This window comes from Scardinius erythrophthalmus, assembly GCF_964197995.2.
Source record: "Scardinius erythrophthalmus genome assembly, chromosome: 1".
Lineage (NCBI taxonomy): Eukaryota > Metazoa > Chordata > Actinopteri > Cypriniformes > Leuciscidae > Scardinius > Scardinius erythrophthalmus.
The window spans coordinates 37,496,036-37,514,314 of record NC_138221.1 but is presented as its reverse complement, the minus strand read 5'-3'; the positions used below and the strand labels follow the sequence as shown (position 1 = coordinate 37,514,314).

The window sequence follows — 18,279 nt, the reverse complement described above, 5'->3', positions numbered from 1 at the left end:
GTCAATAGGGTCCATCAACTGTCTGGTTACCAACATTCTTCAAAATATCTTCTTTTGAGTTCAACAGGAGAAAAAAAACTACAAGAACAACTTGAGGGTGAGTAAATGATGACAAAATAAAACATTTGGGTTGAACTATGCCTTTGATCGCTATCCTAAACTAATGCGCTGCTGCATTGTGGCGCATACATACACAGCTTTGGACAAAATAAGAGACCACTGCAAAATCAGCAGTTTCTCTGGATTTACTATTTTTGTGTTTGAGTAAAATCAACATTTCTTCCAAATTTCAAGAAAAAAACATTCTCATTTAGAGCATTTATTTGCAGAAAATGACAACTGGTGAAAAACACATGTTTTCAGACCTCAAATAATGCAAAGAAAACAAGTTTTAAATAACACAATACTAAAGTTTTATCTTCAGAAGAGTTCAAAATATCGATATTTGTTGGAATAACCCTGATTTCCAATCACAGATTTCATGTGTCTTGGCATGCTCCCTATCTGTCAGTCACATGAAGCATTGTCCCGTGAGAAAAACCAATCCTTCGAATTGGGGAACATTGTCTGAGCAGAAGGAAGCAGTTTTTCTTCGCAGGTTAACCATGCATAGTTCATATAGAAGAATCTGCTCGATTCCAGCCTTACTAAAGAACCCCCAGATCAAATTTCACAGTGGGTGCAAGACGCTGTGGGTTGTAGGCCTCTCCAGGTCTGTCTAACCATTATAGGACCAGGTGTTGGGCAAAGCTGAAAACTAGACTCAGAATCAAGCAGATCCATCTTTGTGAAGGACACATGACTCAAGCCACGTACAAGTTTATCCTGTAAGAAAACTTGCTGCCTTCTGCTTTGACAATGTTCCCAATGATCTATGAAAAAGTGGATGTAACCCCCCAACCCCCCCCCCCCCCCAACCCCCAAAAAAAACAAAAAACCCCAGCAAGGACAACAGTGCTAGACAGAGGTCAGGGTTTGTACCATGTTACCAAACACTCGGCCACACTCACCACCATCGCAAAGCACTGAACTTCTTCTTTAAAAACCCCATTAAAGAGGATGATAGATGTGCGTGATACCGTGCCGTTGCTTTACTTGCAGCAGAAATGCACTACATCAGGCACAAAAGCGGGAAGAGCTGTAATTAGTTCTTGTGGTGTGAAATGAGAGGCAGCTGAAGTCGTTCAGCGCTGTGATCTTCGAGAGAGCTCAGTGTAGTATAATGAATGCGTGAGGATTAAGGCTCCAGCTCTTCCTTTGGCTTCTGTTGTGAGTCGCAGCTCAGACTGGGGCTGTCAGAGAGATCAGACCGGGGCTCTTTGTGGTGGCAGCCCCCCTTCCTTTCATGAATTTGCATTTGGTTATTAAACCCCCTTAATGAGGGGGAGAAAACTTTGGACAAGGTCGGACAAAAAATTACCCCCAGAAATACGATATTTTTAAGTCTAGCTAAGCTGTCTTATGGTCGAGAATGGGCTCGAGTAATACTGGCATGTAAAGCGCGTGTTTGGTGGGATAAACGCTCATGTGTTTGTTTGGCATTCTCCGTATCGGTTGCTTGTGAGCACAACAGCGGATTAGCGGGCATAAACCACAATTAAGCAACAAAGTTGTCGGTAAGAAGGCCTTTGCTTGATTGGACAAGCAGTTATGAGTTTGTGCTTTTGTTGGTAATAAAGTATTGGTACTGGCTGCTTTTTCTAGTTAGACCATGTTAATCGCTCTCGTTGACCAAAATACTTTTGGAAAGTTGACTTAATTATTTTTTTACACAGTATTTTGCTTATTTTAAATTTAGAATTTTAATAATTGTTAAAATGGCCCAAAATATTTAATATTTTAATTCTTATTTAATACATCATTCTCAATACAATTATTATTAATGTACTATAATTACTATATCATCAATATAAGTATGCATGAAGCAATTATGACTTCATGGTTTCTGTATGGTTGACATGAAATACTTTTGGAAAGCTGTCCTGCTGTGTGACATGCTTTTCTCGGCATTATAAACAGTATTTTGTGAATTTAATTAAGAAATATAATAGTTGTTAATAAGTCAAAACACTATTTAAAAAATATTTTGCTATTTTTTTTTATAAATAATTATAATAATTGTTAAAATGACCAAAAATGTCATATAATTAATATGTATTATACTTCTTATGTATTTAATACATAGTTGTCAATAATAATAATTAGTATTAATATTCAATATAAAAAATACATAAAGTTAGTATGTCATAATTCATTTAGAAAGTTTTCCTGCTGTGTGGCATGCTATTCTCAGTCTAAAAGTATTTTAAATAGTATTTTGCTTATTTATTAATAACTATAATATATGTTAGTCAAAAATTCATATTATTATTATAATATTTATATTTTAAGAATATTTGAACAACATATCCATTCTAATTATTTCTTATTTAAAAGTGTTTTTAAAATGATTTAAATTAGAATTAATCTCTAATAGTATAGTTTTTTTATGCATTAAAAAAGTATGTCTTCATATTGAGTTTTAAAAATCCACAGGACCATTTAAAGGGAACTTGTGAGGGCAGAAGTGATCAAAAATTGTGAAAAACTAAAAAGAAATAAAAGCAGGAGGACCTTACATATTCATGTATATTTTAAATTTTTAACCTATACTCTTGATGTTCTTGTGTTAAGTACCCTTCTGTGTACTTGATATTACTAATAGAGTTTCTCCTGGAACCATCTGCTTTTTTGCTTCTTATTTGTTGTTTTCAAATGTGTGATATTTCCAGTATAATGAGTAAGAGGTGTCAGACGCTGCTGCTGCAGATCTACCTGCACTTCCCAGAGGTCATCCAACACATACGCCTACCAGAGGCCACCCTGAGTGCTGAGGGGGCAGCAGATGGCAGCACCTGCAAGGTAACCGCCTCAATGCCATGAATTTCCTGTTAACAGCAGCTGAAAGACTAATACTATATAGTTTATTTTCTGTGTTTATATGTGCACCTTCAGCTGGATGTTCTCGTGCATCGTCTCATCACTCTGCTAGCTGACACGGGAGACTCCAAATCAGCTGAGAACCGTGTGTCTGATGCCAATCTGGCCTGCAGGAAACTGGCCGTATCTCACCCGGTGCTTCTACTCAGGTTTAAACATTTTAAAAGTATTAAATTATTGATTAATATTATTTTCCCTGCTTGGTCATGTAGAAAAGTCATTTCTGAAATGGAGAAAATTATTACATTTTGATGAAAAAATATATATAAAAAAATTGTTAAAACGTGAAAAAAAAAATTCTTCACATGCTTAAAGGGATAGTTCACCCAAAAATGAAAATTCTGTCATTAATTACTCACCCTCATGTCGTTCCAAACCTGTAAGACCTTCGTTCATCTTCGGAACACAAATTGGCTCAGGGCGGGCTCCACTGATAGCTATTTAATTAACTCTTTGAAGGCCCAAAAAGGTAGGAAAACATCGTTAAAATAGTCCATGTGACTATAGTTCAACCTTAGTGACGAGAATACTTTTTGTGTGCCAAAAAAAAAAAAAACTACTTTATTTTGTCATTTCTTCTCTTCTGTATCAGTCTGTGACGCGCGTTCACGAGAGCACCAGGACGCATTCGCGTGGTGATGACACAGGAGCTGGTGTTCTGACATATGACCTACAGGCAGAGGAAGATGTACGCGAGGTCACGCATGCGTCTTGGTGCTTTCGTGAACGCGCGTCGGACAGTAAAATAAAAATAGTGACATTTATTAAGTAAATAGGGTTTACATACTAGAGCTGTTTGTGTTTTTCAGACACCTGTCCATGATCGCTGCACTCCTGCATGGGCGCATCCATCTGAACCTGCATGAGATCAGACAGCAGACCCATCTGACCTTCTTCAGTGATGTTCTGGCTGTCCTGGAGCTGTTGCAGCCGCTGGTTTTCCTCTCTGACCACCAGAGGGCACTGCAGGACTGTCTGCTGTCCTTTATCAAAGTACTGCAGGTATAAAGGCCTCCTCTTGTAATGTACTATGCTGCACCACAGTTATCACTTCTTCTATTTAACACACCGTTAAGTTAAATATTTAGTGGCATTTAATTTTTGATAATGAAAATGTTCTTATCACTATAATTGCAATCTCAAACTTGCTTATCTGCTAAATTAATATTAGTTTGCCATAATGAAACTATACAAGCTAATTGTAAAGAATCTTGTGGGAATATTTTTTCAGCATTTTCATGTAACCTTCTTGCAGAACTTCAGAAGATCATCCCGTATGCCGATCATAAACAAATTTGTGCAGTTCATCCAAAAATACATAACCCATGATGCAGCATCCGCTGTGCCTTTCCTTCAGAAACACTCAGATGTGCTACAGTAAGAGCTTTTTTGGTTCACGTCACTCTTTTCTGCATTATCAAATACTCACAGTTGGGTTTTGGCATTGTTTGCATTTTTATCTATTCCGATTATCATTCTGATGATCGATTCTGATTTTTAAGTCATAATTTGAGTTATCAAACATATTTATTCTGTCTTTTTGCAAGCTGCATCTGAATACCATGAATAAATATCAGTAGCCTACAGAACTAAAATCAGCAGCCTAAAGCAGCGGTCCTTAAAGTGGGGTCCGCAGACCTGAAACGTGCTGCAACTTCTATTCCAAAGTGATTTATATAGCCCAATGCATTTAACGTCAAATAAGCTAAAAGTAGTCTAGACACGTAAAGGTTTTTATAGTCGTATTTCCCATTTTTGTGCTACAAGTAGCTATACACTGAGTTTCGGTTCATTTTTGTGACGCTCTCCTTTTCACAGAGACCGAGACGACAGAAGCTCATCCTGATTGTTGTGTTGTTATTTTGCATGAACACAAAAACAGACCCTTTAAAGTTTTACTCTTATCTGTATGACCATAAATTACAGGATATTGTAAGTTGTTTCAGCTGCTATAAGGAAAAAATCCAAGTGATCGCACTGGTGTCACACGTGCGCGCACACACACACAACATTTCAGTTCCAGCATTGCTGATTGGACATCTAAGCCTATTTATCATTATCGAACTAAAACTGCTGTCAACCAATCATAGACAGTTGTTCGGCTCACAAATTTTAATTGTGTGTTGTGTAATATGTTGGCTGCATAGATCTCCGCATTACCGTCGCACTGGTATCCAAAACAATTTTTGCGCTTGTGAAGGATGCTGATTATGTGGATATTGGGGCACGAGTGAAGTACAAATCATTGTTTATACGACAATAAATAACAGTTTAGCATCCAAGTACATGGAATCCAAACATTTGGATTAGTGCTGCACGATTAATCATATCGCAATCTCGATGTCAAGCCTACGCGATTATATGACGCAAAATGCTGCGATTTTATATTAAATAAACAAACTAGCGCTGTTAACGCAATTAACGCAGCATCTGTTAATTTTTGGCATCCTTTGGTGTTACATGATCCCGCTCTTATTCATGCAAATGCTTTTAAACCATTCATGCGCAATAAGACAAAAAGAGCGCGCTGCCTGTGAATGTCCTGACTGTGACACACAGAGAGACTTGCGCTAATATCGTGCGTGCGCACAAAACAGCATGCCAGATTACAGCTCTCTTTCGAGCTTGAACGAACAATAACACACACAATTATGCCAAAATGTCTTTTTGTCAAGTATCTTCATAACATAAGAGCAGTCTTATGATGAACGTGAAGAGTTGTGACTCGTGAGAGAATGAGGCGCGTGTGAGATCCGCGTCTCTGACAGCAGCGGCTGGTCTTAAAGGGACAGTACACAGTAGCCACTAATTATATCTGTCGCTAAAGTTAATCAAAGAACAAAGGGAACATAGAAAAACACTCACCGCTCTTGACTAAAGAACTTTTTTTCTTTAGGCAGATTATCACTAATCTGTGTGTGCATTTATTTTCCTTGAGAACCAAGCAAGTTGACTCATGAAACCATTTGTTTATTAAATTGTATATTGCAAACGCAATATTGACCTCTATTATCACAATATGACATTTTCCCCAAATCGTGCAGCCCTAATTTGGATTCATGCCTAATGAGAGAGGAGCCCAGCGCCAGTTTCAGTTTCGCTTTAAATAAATTTGTTTAGGCTTTAAAATAGTTTGTAATGAATGCCACCAGTAACGACTCCTGACCGTAAATTTAGGTTGGGTAGATTCTGGGTCTTAGCTCTAATTTGGTAAACATTTTGTAAGCTTTATATTCTAATCACTGATCATTTGACACATTTTTAGCAGAGGTCTAACATCCTTGCATTGTTCTGGCTGAAGGTGACGCTCTAATGTTGATTGACGGGCACGCATAGAATGCTTTCTTAGTGTTGCCTTAATGTAGTTTTTATTACCTCCGAATGTTATTTTAGAATTTTACAAGTTGTTGAGGAATTTTGGTGAGGAAAAGAAAGTAATTTCTATTCCCATAACAAACATAAAACAAACACAACAAAACTATATAAAGGCTATTCACATGAGCACATTTAAACTTTTATTAATCTGATACTAAGAATAGACATGCCAACTAGTTACTGACCTGATGCAGACTAATATAAACATAGCTAAAGCGGATTAATATCGTCTGGGTCTGGAGTGTGGGGAACTTAAATGTTTTTAATGTTTGTAAACATTTTGTTAGTACGGGTATTTTACATTTGTGTTGAATGCCTTATATATTGCCTAATTTATCAAATTTTTTTCTCACAACAACGATGTGAAATACTCAGGTGCAACTTATTTTCCAAAAGGTCAATTATAAAATTGTGCTGTATAATAATAAAGTGTTTTTACAGGGGAACATTTGCACCAATAAAGGCCAATTCACATCACACAGACAAACACCAACAAATAAGTTGGCAGTTGGATTTAGAATTTTTGAAAAATATGTTGACACTGCCACAAAAGACACCAACTAACACGGATTGAACATGGTCAGCCAGATTAAAACAAACCCTGACCAACACCATTGATCAGACAAAACCCAACAAACTTGTTTGTTGGTGTTTGTCTGTGCAATGTGAATTGGCCTTATAACAAGTGTATTGTCCCCACTTTGGGGGGCCAGGGACCCCTTAAAGGGTAGAACATTTTCCAGGGACCCTGGGAAAATTATAACATCATTAAAACCAGTTATTTGGTTTTAATCATGTTATAATCATGGAAAATGTTCTACCCTTTAAGGGGTCCCAGGCCCCAAAAAGTTTGAGAACCCCTGGCCTGAAGAACACTTATGCAAGGAAATTTTGCTTATGGTTTTCACAGAAATACAACAGACTGAACAAAGTCCAGGAACAGAAATTGAAATGAATGTAATCAAATGTAAAATAACACTGAATAGTTTTCTTTTTTTATAAATAAAATATAGATAAATCCTTAATAAAGCTACAAAAGTAATAAAGTTTAATAAAGTCAAGATTTATTTTATTCTTTAATTAAGATTAAGGACACAGATGACAGCAGGGTTATTATGCTGCTGCCACTTTACGACAAAATGCACAGATCCAATATACTGATGCACATGCGCTTTCTTTCTCAACTGTTTATGTTCACTTTTGGGGTTCTCAGCTCTGGCCCTCAAGGTCCACTTTCCTGCAGAGTTTAGCTCAAACCCTAATCAAACACACCTGAACACACTGATCAAGTTCTTCAGGATTACTAGAAAGCTACAGGCAGTTGAGTTTGATCAGGGTTGGAGCTAATCTCTACCGGAAAGTGGATCTTGAGGTCCAGAGTTGAGAACCCCTGACTCAAGACAAAACATACTGTGTTTACAATGATATTTTGGAATAATTTAGTGTGTATTTGTCTAAGCGCAAAAAGACATGAAAGAGAACTCAATTCAGTATTCACTCTGTATATTCTGTGCGCCCGCTTTAAATGTGTGCTCACAGTAAACCGTGCGAATTTACTTTCTTTTTGTAACTTATTTTTCCTTGTGTTTTTTTCCTCTCTCTCAGGGGACTATCCACTGAGAATCCAGACCTGGTGCAGCTCAAATCTTTGCTCGCCGGACTGACTCTGCCTGTGAAGTCTGGTTCCTCTGAGAGCGCTGCTGAGGACAGAGACGGTAGGGGCTCCAACACCTCACATCACAGGAGACAGAGTAACATGTGAGATGATCTTCACGAAGCCTGCCTCTCACTCTTTGTATTTCAGCAGAGGATTCGTCCTCAGGCTCCCTCTCTTTGGTCAACATCTCAGCCTCCATACCTCTGACTGCAGCCGACATGACTAAATGCCTGAAGAAGATCTCCAAAGGAGAAGCAATTGAGGGTGAGAGAAATAAAACTGTTTCCAGACTGCTTCCTGATATACTGTTCTTTAGCGGGCTGCCTTGAGGTAGATAGGCCCACAGTAAATCAGTGCACGTTCTTTATATTTTTAGAAAAATGTTGTGGCATATATTAAATAAAAAAATTGTGTTTAAATAAAAAGAATTTGATTAAACGTAAATGTGTTAAAGTGTGCAGCGAGTACTACACTAATGTTGGAAGCTGAAAGACAGTGTTTTTCAAAAGAAAAAGGTTATTAAAGGTAATTAAATAAATAACAAACTCGTTAGAATTTAGAAAGTTATGCAATCATTTTCTTCTTATAATTTCATCTATATTTATTCTAACATCATTAAAATATAAATCTAAACATACAAAAAAAATGCATTTAAATATTAACTTAGATAATTAAATATTTTTAATAATTTATACATCATATATTCTTTAAGATTGTCTGATTTTTTTTAAATAAATAATAATAAAACAAAAAAGAAATTGTATTTGAATATTAATGTATACATATATAATCCAGTGAAATTTTTGTATGTACAAGGAGTCGGACAACCTGTTATGATCCACATGGAGATCTGATCTCACCATCATTGAGTCTGTCTGTGTGATTACATGAAGAAACACAAAAAAACTGAGACAGACTAAATCCAGAAGAACTTCAGCAATGTCTCCAAGACGCTTGAAACCTTCCTTCATAACTACAGTACTGTGAAAAGTTTTAGGCACTTGTGTAAAAGTGCTGTAAAGTGAGGATGCTTTCAAAAATAATGTGATAAATAGATTTTATCAATTAACTTCTATTAACTAAATCAAATCAATATTTGGTGTGACCACCCTTTGCGTTTAAAAAAGCTTCTGTCCAGGTACACTTGCACATAGTTTTTCAGGTAGCTTTCCAGGAAAGTTTCTTCAAGCGTCTTGGAGACGTTCCTGGCAGTTCTTCTGCAAGTTTCTTCATGCAGTCACAGATAGACTCGATAATGGTGAGATCAGATCTCTGTGTGGATCGTACCGGCTGGAGCATACACTCCTTGTGCATACAAAAATCAATTATTACAATACAATTACAATTATTGCAATCAATGGCAAACTGAATGTGACACACTACAGTAAAATATATAAATAACTGGCTCAAAAACCTTTTGGGGGAGGCGAAAATACTAGCGTGTCTAAGACTTTTGCACAAGACTGTGTGTATGTGTCTGTATATACTGTGTATATATATATATATATTTATATAGTATAGATTTAATGTATTGAATGATGTGCTGTTTATCTCTTTTCTAGATGTGTTTGACGGGTTGACTGAAGTGGATGAGAAATCCAAAAGAAATCCAGAAATCATTCAGTATTTTGTTGTAAGTACATTGCACAATTGAACACAAAATTGCAAAATGGACAAACATTAGCAAGATTTAACAAGTACAACCAACTTGTCATGTATTATCAGAACGATCTTCAGAGGTTGATGAGTTCCCCTGAGGAAGTGTGCCGCAACATGGCGTTCAGTCTGGCCCTGCGGTGCATCCAGAACATCCCCAGGTGAGATGCCTGCAGGGAAGTATGTTACATCTATTAAATCGAAATGTCATGTGCAAATACACTCACCATTATCTTTGTTAACTCTAGTATGGCTGCTGAATTCCTGCCAACTTTCATGTACTGTCTGGGCAGCGGCAACTTTGATGTAGTGCAGACGGCCCTGAGGAACCTGCCTGAATATGTGCTGCTCTGTCAAGGTACTCAAATAGACGATGACCTTATTCATTAAGAAACCACTATAATTGTTTTTGTTGTTGTTGTAATAATTATAATTTTTTTTTGCATTTATTAAATGAATTTTGCAGGTTACAAAACGATTTAAGCTCTAATGGCAACATGCTGTTGATTACCTTGAAAATGTTTTGACTCACCCCTCAGTTATTGACATATGTGACCCAGGACCACATTTATTTTAATTGAGATTTATACATCATAAATAAGCTTTCCGTTGATGTATGGTTTGTTAGGATATGGCAATATTTGGCCGAGATACAACTATTTGAAAATCGTGAATCTGAGGGTGCAAAAAAATCGAAATATTGAGAAAATCGCCTTTAAAGTTGTCCATTTCTATTGGCGATTGTGCTGCATTCACTCACAAAAAAATATATATTTTTTTATATATTTATGGTAGGAAATTTACAAAATATCTTAATCTTATCTTTACTTAATATCCTAATGATTTTCGGCATAAAAGAAAAATCGATAATTTTGACCCATGCAGTGTTTTGTTGGCTATTGCCACAAATATACCCGTGCGACTTGTGACTGGTTTTGTGGTCCAGGGTCACAACTACATTATTTAAAAACACTTACAGTGGAAGTCTTAAGGCACGTTCAAACCAAGAATGACAACTATAAAGTATAACTATAACTATAGTAGCGTCCACACCAGCAGACGATATTGTTCTGTTTATTATAAGCACGCGCTTCAGTTTTGTCGTCTATCACTTCAAATGCTCAAGCTCTTTAAAGCAGGAAGGATTCTGATTGGCTGTCAATATTTTTATCGTTCATCAGCTGAAAAAAAATCATTCTTATAGTGATTCCAACGATATCTTTATCATTACAGTTTTGATGTGGACTCTGCCATTCTTTTATATTTAGAAGCATTTTTAAAACTATATCTTCATCATTATCATCCTTGATATGAACGGGCCTGTAGGGGAATTTCGAATGGTTTTAAGCAGAAATGTGCAACCTGTGTTTTGTTAAAGTGATTATTTAAATTTTTCTGTGCACAAAGTATGTTATTTAGGTATATGAGTGTAAATCTGTGTAATGGACTGCATGCCATGGATGTTGTCAGTAGTGCTCAACTTTGATTTTAATGAAATATCTCTGTTTTGTGTTTCCCAGAACATGCTGATATTCTCCTCCATAAGGCATTTTTAGTGGGCATCTACGGTCAGATTGACACCAGTTCCATGATAGCAGAATCCATGAAGGTCTTACGCATGGAGGCAACGACATAGATGTCACTTTAAACATGTTAGTACACAGAGTTTCGCTTTGAGTCAGAAGTGTCATGCACTGTTGATCCTGTTCAGACATAGCATTCCACGTTCAAATTTCTTGCAATTCCTCAAATAATGAAAAGTATTTTAGTAATATTCACGTCTGTGGGAGTAAAGCCTGTCATAATTAGTTTTGTCTTCTGCTTTGAATAATAAAACAATGAGTTGTTGAAATGCTCCAAAAATTGTTTTTAGTTTTGTTTTACTTCGTTTCCCTCTCTCTTTCTCTTTTTTTTAACACTTCAAAATTGGTGTTGTTTGTAAAATAACTCTTTCCATAGCAGAATAGGGGAAGGCTGTGATCTTTCTCCTTTGCATGATTGCAAATGAGTGAGTCTGTGCTTTTTGCCCCCTCCCCCCCCCTTCCTTTAACATTTGATCCCTGACAGATCGCAGCTATGCTGTGAATGCTGTGATGGAAAGTCTATTTGCCATGAAAGTGCAAGTTGTTCTTGTCCAGTGTCACAGATTTCATCTGTATGGAGACGAGAAGGGAGAACAGCGCGCCGGCATGCCGGTGAGAGCCGATCTCAGCCACGGCTAAATTAACCGTGGCGGTAATTGTTCAATCACACAGACCGAAGATCCCTGTCTGAAGAGTGCATGAGGGCAGGCTCTTCAGAGCCCGGGCTGAGAGTGAGTGTGCGGTGTCTGGTTACACTGGGGTCTGTGGAAGCGGGTTATCTGTGTTTTGTAGAGGGCGATCGGTGGACATGCCCGCACTGGCGGCTGGAGGACTGACAGGCTCTCAGCGAGCGCGGCAAAGTCCGCCTGATGAAAGGTGCTTCTTCCTGTGTTCAGTTTCATGCTCTCTGCTCTGCTTTTAACATGTCATATTAGTGGAATTTGTGAATCTTCATCTCTTCTGTTTTAACTCTGCCTGGTATTTTCCACAAATAGGGTACAGGAAGGTCCCCCCCCTCCCACACCCACTTAAGAACAGTGTACATTTACAGCTAAATTAGTTACACATGAGTTTAGCATGTACAGGAGGATTATTAGAATAAACAGACAAACATTTGTCTAACTTATACAGGCTTTCTGGGTCTTAAAATGGTCTTAAAGTCTTAATTCACTCTTACTCAAATTAAGGCCTTAAAAGGGTCTTAAATTATAGCAGAAAGTCTTTAATTTTTAAAGTCATGGCATTAAATGTTGCATTCATTGCAAAGAAAAAAAATTTCTGATACAAATATCTAAACATCTTGAATTCAATATGCATTTACTTGAGATGCAAATGTAAAATGAAGTCTGAAAAACTCAACAAAATTAATGCAAGATCAAATATATGTGACTTCCGAAAACTTTCTTTTAAATTAAGTTGATTTTTCTGTGCCCATTGGTCGATATTTGTTCTTGTTTTAATCATAAACTCACTTCAGTTTGGCCAATTTCTCAGACTTCATATTTTATGTAATTTTGTATCAAGTAAATGTATGATTTAAGAATCTTTAGATAGTTGACAAAAATACTGAGGAAGAACATCACTTTTTTTGTACAGTAAAAGTTATTTCCATAATCTAGTGGTTAAGAGCAGATTCAAGCTACTTTTTGTAAACATAATTAAAAAGTTACAGATATTTGTTGGAAGTCTTATTATCAAGCTCTGAAATGTTGCTAATACAACTCATTGCGTTTCTCTACACTTCATTTAGAAGACATATCGATGCATTGGTTTCTCTTTACTTTCCTAAATTTAACCTGCAGAAACCCTGCTGTTATAGCACAAGTGAAAATTCATAAAGTAGAGAAATGTGACTTTAATGCATGCTAAAATGCTAAATAACTACATTTATGCATTTTAATAATGGCAGACAAAAAGACAAAATAGAATTACAGTAAAATAGATGTCTTATACAATAGATACGTCTGAATTGGTAAGTAATATTGTGAAATATTATTGGGTTACACTTTACTTCGATAGTCCACTTTAGACATTCTACTGACTATACGAAACTACATGTCAACTAACTGTCATTAGAGTTCGGGTTAGGAGAATAAGTTGACGTAGTTGCAAAGTTACTTATAGTCAGTAGAATGTCTTGTGGAGAATCAAAATAGTTAGCAGATATTAAGCATACAGTCTACTAATACTCTAATGAGAGTTAGTTGACATGTAGTTCCAAAGTTACTTATAGTTAGTAGAATGTCTAAAGTGGACTATCGAAATAAAGTGTTACCTATTATTGCGATTTAAAATAACTCTTAATATACTCATTATTCCAGTCTTCAGTGTCATATGATCACTCAGAAATCATTCTAATATAGTGATTTAATGCTCAAGACACATGTTTTCTTATCATCAATGTTGAAAACAGCAGTGCTGCCAATTTGTGTGAAACATTTTGTGATAAAAAAATTTCAGGATTATTTGATGAATAGAAAGTCCACAAGAACAGCATTTGTTCAAAATAGAAATATTTCGTAAAATTATCAGTTTTTACTCTCACTTTTGACCAGTTTAATGCATACTTGATAAATAAAAGTATTCATTTCTTTTTAAAAATCTTACTGACCTTTTTTTATTTTTGAACAATAGTGTATAACAACCCTTAAATAATAATTACAGGAAACTTAATAAGGGCCTTACCTAAGTCCTCACTTTAAATTTGCATTGTAAAAAAAAAAAAAAAAAAGTTTAAAAAAATGAAATGCATGTCCGCAAGTCAACAAAGTAGTTAACAAATTGACATAACCTTTCATTCAACAATTAAATGCGCAGATCACTTTTACCTGATGACTTTTTTTTTTCTTTTTCTTTTTTGGATCAACCTTAAAACATTTTTAAGCGTATAAGCTTATAAATTACAAACCATAATTTGATCTGAAGCCATCTCATTCTACCGGATAAAAACTTATTTTTGTTTTGACTTTAGTTTTGTTGTTTTCAAATTGCAAACCTTATTGTAAACAAATAGAAACAAGCTTGACAGTCAACATTTAATAAAGGATAAACACCTCCTTTCATTGACTTGAAAAAAAATTTTTTACTCTAATCATACAAACCCTTTGATTTGTTGTGCCAAAGAAAATTGCTGCCATTCATCTTAACCTTCACATTCTGTGATAAACTAGACAAGAAAAAAAAAAAACACCCTGCTGTCAGTTAATTGTCAGAACACTTGTTCAAATTTGTACTTTTTTTGATTTGTGCGTAAAGGCTAGATGTCATAATTGTCTCTTCTGTGTTATGACTACTTAACGCTAATTTCCTTGGAGATGCTGTAGTCAATTTCCACCGTCATTTGTCTTGTGTTGGATGTGCTTGATCAGTCTTAATTGCACCTGTAAGGTGTCACGTAGCCCAGGTTCCTTTCAGAAGTGCTGTTAGTGGAGTTTCATCGGCTCAGACGCTATAACTGCCTGTGCTTTTGGTCAGATTCCCAGGCTGGCTTGCGCTGGGCCGGAACGGAGATGAGTGACAGCATGGGTGGGGTGTGAGTGAGGAGTGAGTGTGATGAGCCACTGACACATCGATAACCACTAAGCTTTTCATCAGGCATGCCCTTGCTGCTCCGTAAAACAGCTGCAGTGTGTTGTGTTTTAACTTTGTTATAGTATTTGTCAGGTACATGATGGTTCTCTATTCCTGTAGCGGATAAGTACACTCTTAAAAAACAAAGATTTCCACCGTGGTTCCATAGAAGAACCATTTTTGGTTCCTCCAAAGAACCTTTCAGTGGAAAATTCTTCTTTTTTTTTCTTTCTTCTTAATAATCTAAAGAACTCTTTTCAGCTTCATGGAAGGGTTCTATGGATGCTTATGGTTCTTCATGAACATGCTAAACATTTTCTTAAGCGCTAACTTCACTTTCCTTACCCTAATGGTCCCAACAACACTGTTTTCAACTAAAAACTGAACTTTGTATACGCTTTTGGCGTTCATTTACACGACAATGCCGTTTAGGGGGGCCTGAAAATGCAAACTTTTGAAAACCGGTTTCAAAGTACACGTTTTTGAAAACGGTAGCGTTATCGTCTCCATGTAAACTACAAAAACACAAATTTGTGAAAACGGTGAAGTCATGCGCGTGCACATCATGTGTTCAGTCCGTAGGCGCGTAGTGTTTCTTTACAAAGTGACATCGCCAACTACTGGCCTGGCATGAATAATACAGCGTTTTTAATCATTTTCACAGTCCGTGTGAACGGGGATTGTTTTGACAATGTTGTCCCACTCTGTAACACATTCCCAAACTTTTATTGTTGTTGCAGAAACTCTTGGTATAGCAAAATCTCCACAAGTACCAGCAGGTGACCACTAATAAATGTAGAGAGCCACAGTGGAGGAGTGAAGCACTGCTTGTGTCTCACCTTTGGGAGGGACAGAGATGTGCCAGTACCTGTCTGTGCACACCTGTCGGCTCTGTGTTCCTCAACAGCTCCTTCGCTTAGATCATCTCCTCTTCCTCCACGCATGAGTTGTGCCTGGCTAGCGTGGAAAAAAATGTGGACCGGCTCTCGCCTCCCTTTTCCCTTGCGCTTTGAAGTGTAAAGTGTGATTGCTTTTGGATCGCGGCCGCTCCCCTTGAAGGTTTTGACATGAAAAGCAGCCTGGGCTCTCAGGTTTATCCCATTGCCAGTGATCCAGGACTAAAGCAATCAGCTCACTGCCTGGGAGATACAGTTACCATAGATGACTAAAATATTCTTACCTATATATCACTTTTTGTTGAGAATCACATGGTGATTTTTGTTTGAATAGGTAAAATTCAATGTTTTTGGTTGCAATTGGCTCACCATAATAACCAGACCATGTGGCCATATCATGACTAATAAAGCCTAGTATTTGTAAAGCCTGTGTAATGAAGGGAACGACATCCTGTTGTAACTTTATGACTCAAATAATGGATTAATTTTCACTTGCACTTTGGATTTGAATGAGTACAACAGCAGTTTTGTCTGTAAATGAAGGCATTTTCCCATGACTCGGGGACAGTCATCCATCATGTTTAGTGTTTCAGGTGTTGTGTATTCTTAAGTGTCACTCCAATGAGTATTGATGTTATTATGCATTGTTCCAAGAGCCTGTGCTGGCATATCCTCAGGAGAATTTGATCGCTTCGAAGCTGATATCAGAGGCCGTGGATTGATAATATGGAAAGGACCTTTTTATGTTCACCAAGATTGCATTTATTTGGTTTAAAAAAAACAGTAATATTGTGAAATATTATTACAATTTAAAATAACTGTTTTCTATTTGAATGTATTTTAAAATGTAATTTATTCCTGTACTTTTCATTACTCCAGTCTTCAGTGTCACATGATCCTTCAGAAATCATTCTAAAATTATGATATAATACTCAAGAAACTTTTCTGATGATTATGAAACCCGTTGGAAATGGCAATGAATTGTGTTTATTTGTTGATTATTGAAAAAAAAAAATGCCACATGTTGTTCGATGTAAAATCTTGGGCCTGAAGCAAAACTAGTTGAGAAACGTTTATATTCACTTCATTTTTGGGATAGGATGCAAATAAAAGAATATGGCTATGGAATTTTCTTTAGTGAGTTACCTTTCTCTTTGAATTTTTAACAAGACGTTCAATCCTGCCACATATTAATGCAGCAATCATTTCCAGTTGCTGTAGAAGCAATTAACTCCTCTAAATTATAAACAGCATCAGAAATATATCAATCAAGAGAATTTAACAACATTAAGAAACATTTGAAATGGGAAGCGGTGTCTTTAATTAAGCCTATCAAACAGCATATTCTGTTTATTGTTTGATGATGTTGGACGACCCATTCAGACAGTCTATTTCCATCTAATATTTCAGTGATTTGCTTTAATTAGGATTCCGTATTAAAACCACTGACTTTAGGGACTTCACCCTCAATGGAATTTTCACGCTCTTGTCTTGATTCCTCTGTCTGATTTAAAGCAAACTCAATCTCCTCGTATGTCTTCAGTAAAGCCCAGAAGCACTTTGAGCCATTGTTGATGCTGTGAGTTGTTGTTAAGCCCTTGTGTATTCAAATGACGGCACAGAGTCTCGGACAAGTGTGAGTCGAAAAGATCAATAAAGGCCTGCAAGATCTACTGCCATTGTTGCCCTAATGCCTCCTTCAATTAACTTGGAATGGCTCTGAAATCTCTTTGACTCCTTTTTTGGTTTCATATACAATTTTATTTAGGCCTAGCGGTTACTAGTGCTGGCAACTTGAAATTTGTAGGTTCGACGCCAGCAAGGAGTGATTTCTAAGCTTTCACCATTGCCCCGCTTAGGAATGTAACCCCAGGATGCCCCAAAAGTGGCATTTCTATATCTTCAGATGTATTTGAACCCTGCCAGATTGTTGGTGGAAAAGGATATGCAAGCATTCTCTAATAATTGCCATTCTGAAAGAATGAGAAAAGCAGGTCGGTATAGGACTTAGATCCCTCAATGTTTTGACAGCTGCTTGAAGAGTTTTTGTCCTTCTGTGCTGTTGTGGCCTTAAAGTCAGTGACTCACTCAACCAAGATAGGCCCAGCTGTGTACCGTGGATGTCTGGATCTGATCAAAGTTAGCGCAGGATTAGCGGTTAGCGCCGATGCTGGTGACAGCTCTTGAATCTCTCCGCAGTTTGATCTGATTAGCGGATAGAGGGTGGATAAAGATGATTGTGAGGTGAAATGTTCCTGGGAATTAATTCACACACCTGTGTTTTGTTCTCAGAGAGATCATGACAACACTTCGCACATCCATCAGCAACAGGGATGCAGATGTTCGGAGTGTGATGCTGTCTGCTTTCAGTACAAATGTCTGAAACAGGAAGAATTTATGTTATTCTAAGTTATCAGTCATCCACTAGCCTCTTTTTTTTAACGTTATTGTGTTGTGACAAGTCGTTTCTGTGCAAGTTCACCCACATATGACACTTCTGTCATCATTTATTCACGTCGTGTTGTTCTGAATCCATGACTTCTAAACTGTAAAAAATAAATAT

At 36.8% G+C, this 18,279-nt stretch overlaps 1 protein-coding gene across 4 annotated transcripts in view; it reads left to right on the top strand.

The window, feature by feature from the left end:
• Nucleotides 1-11,525, top strand: part of ints1 (integrator complex subunit 1) — a 31,379-nt gene extending 19,854 nt beyond the window's left edge. For 2 of the 4 annotated variants that reach the window (XM_081370802.1, XM_081370804.1), the window contains exons 41-50: nucleotides 2,772-2,901; nucleotides 2,995-3,128; nucleotides 3,789-3,981; nucleotides 4,235-4,356; nucleotides 7,960-8,069; nucleotides 8,159-8,275; nucleotides 9,574-9,644; nucleotides 9,737-9,828; nucleotides 9,916-10,025; nucleotides 11,188-11,525. In XM_081370802.1, the coding sequence (XP_081226928.1) occupies nucleotides 2,772-2,901; nucleotides 2,995-3,128; nucleotides 3,789-3,981; nucleotides 4,235-4,356; nucleotides 7,960-8,069; nucleotides 8,159-8,275; nucleotides 9,574-9,644; nucleotides 9,737-9,828; nucleotides 9,916-10,025; nucleotides 11,188-11,303 (1,195 nt within the window). In that variant the 3' untranslated portion in view covers nucleotides 11,304-11,525. The remainder of the gene's footprint in view (nucleotides 1-2,771; nucleotides 2,902-2,994; nucleotides 3,129-3,788; nucleotides 3,982-4,234; nucleotides 4,357-7,959; nucleotides 8,070-8,158; nucleotides 8,276-9,573; nucleotides 9,645-9,736; nucleotides 9,829-9,915; nucleotides 10,026-11,187) is intronic. The other 2 variants (XM_081370805.1, XM_081370803.1) reach the window with 1 other exon arrangement.
• The last annotated feature ends 6,754 nt before the right edge of the window (nucleotides 11,526-18,279 follow it).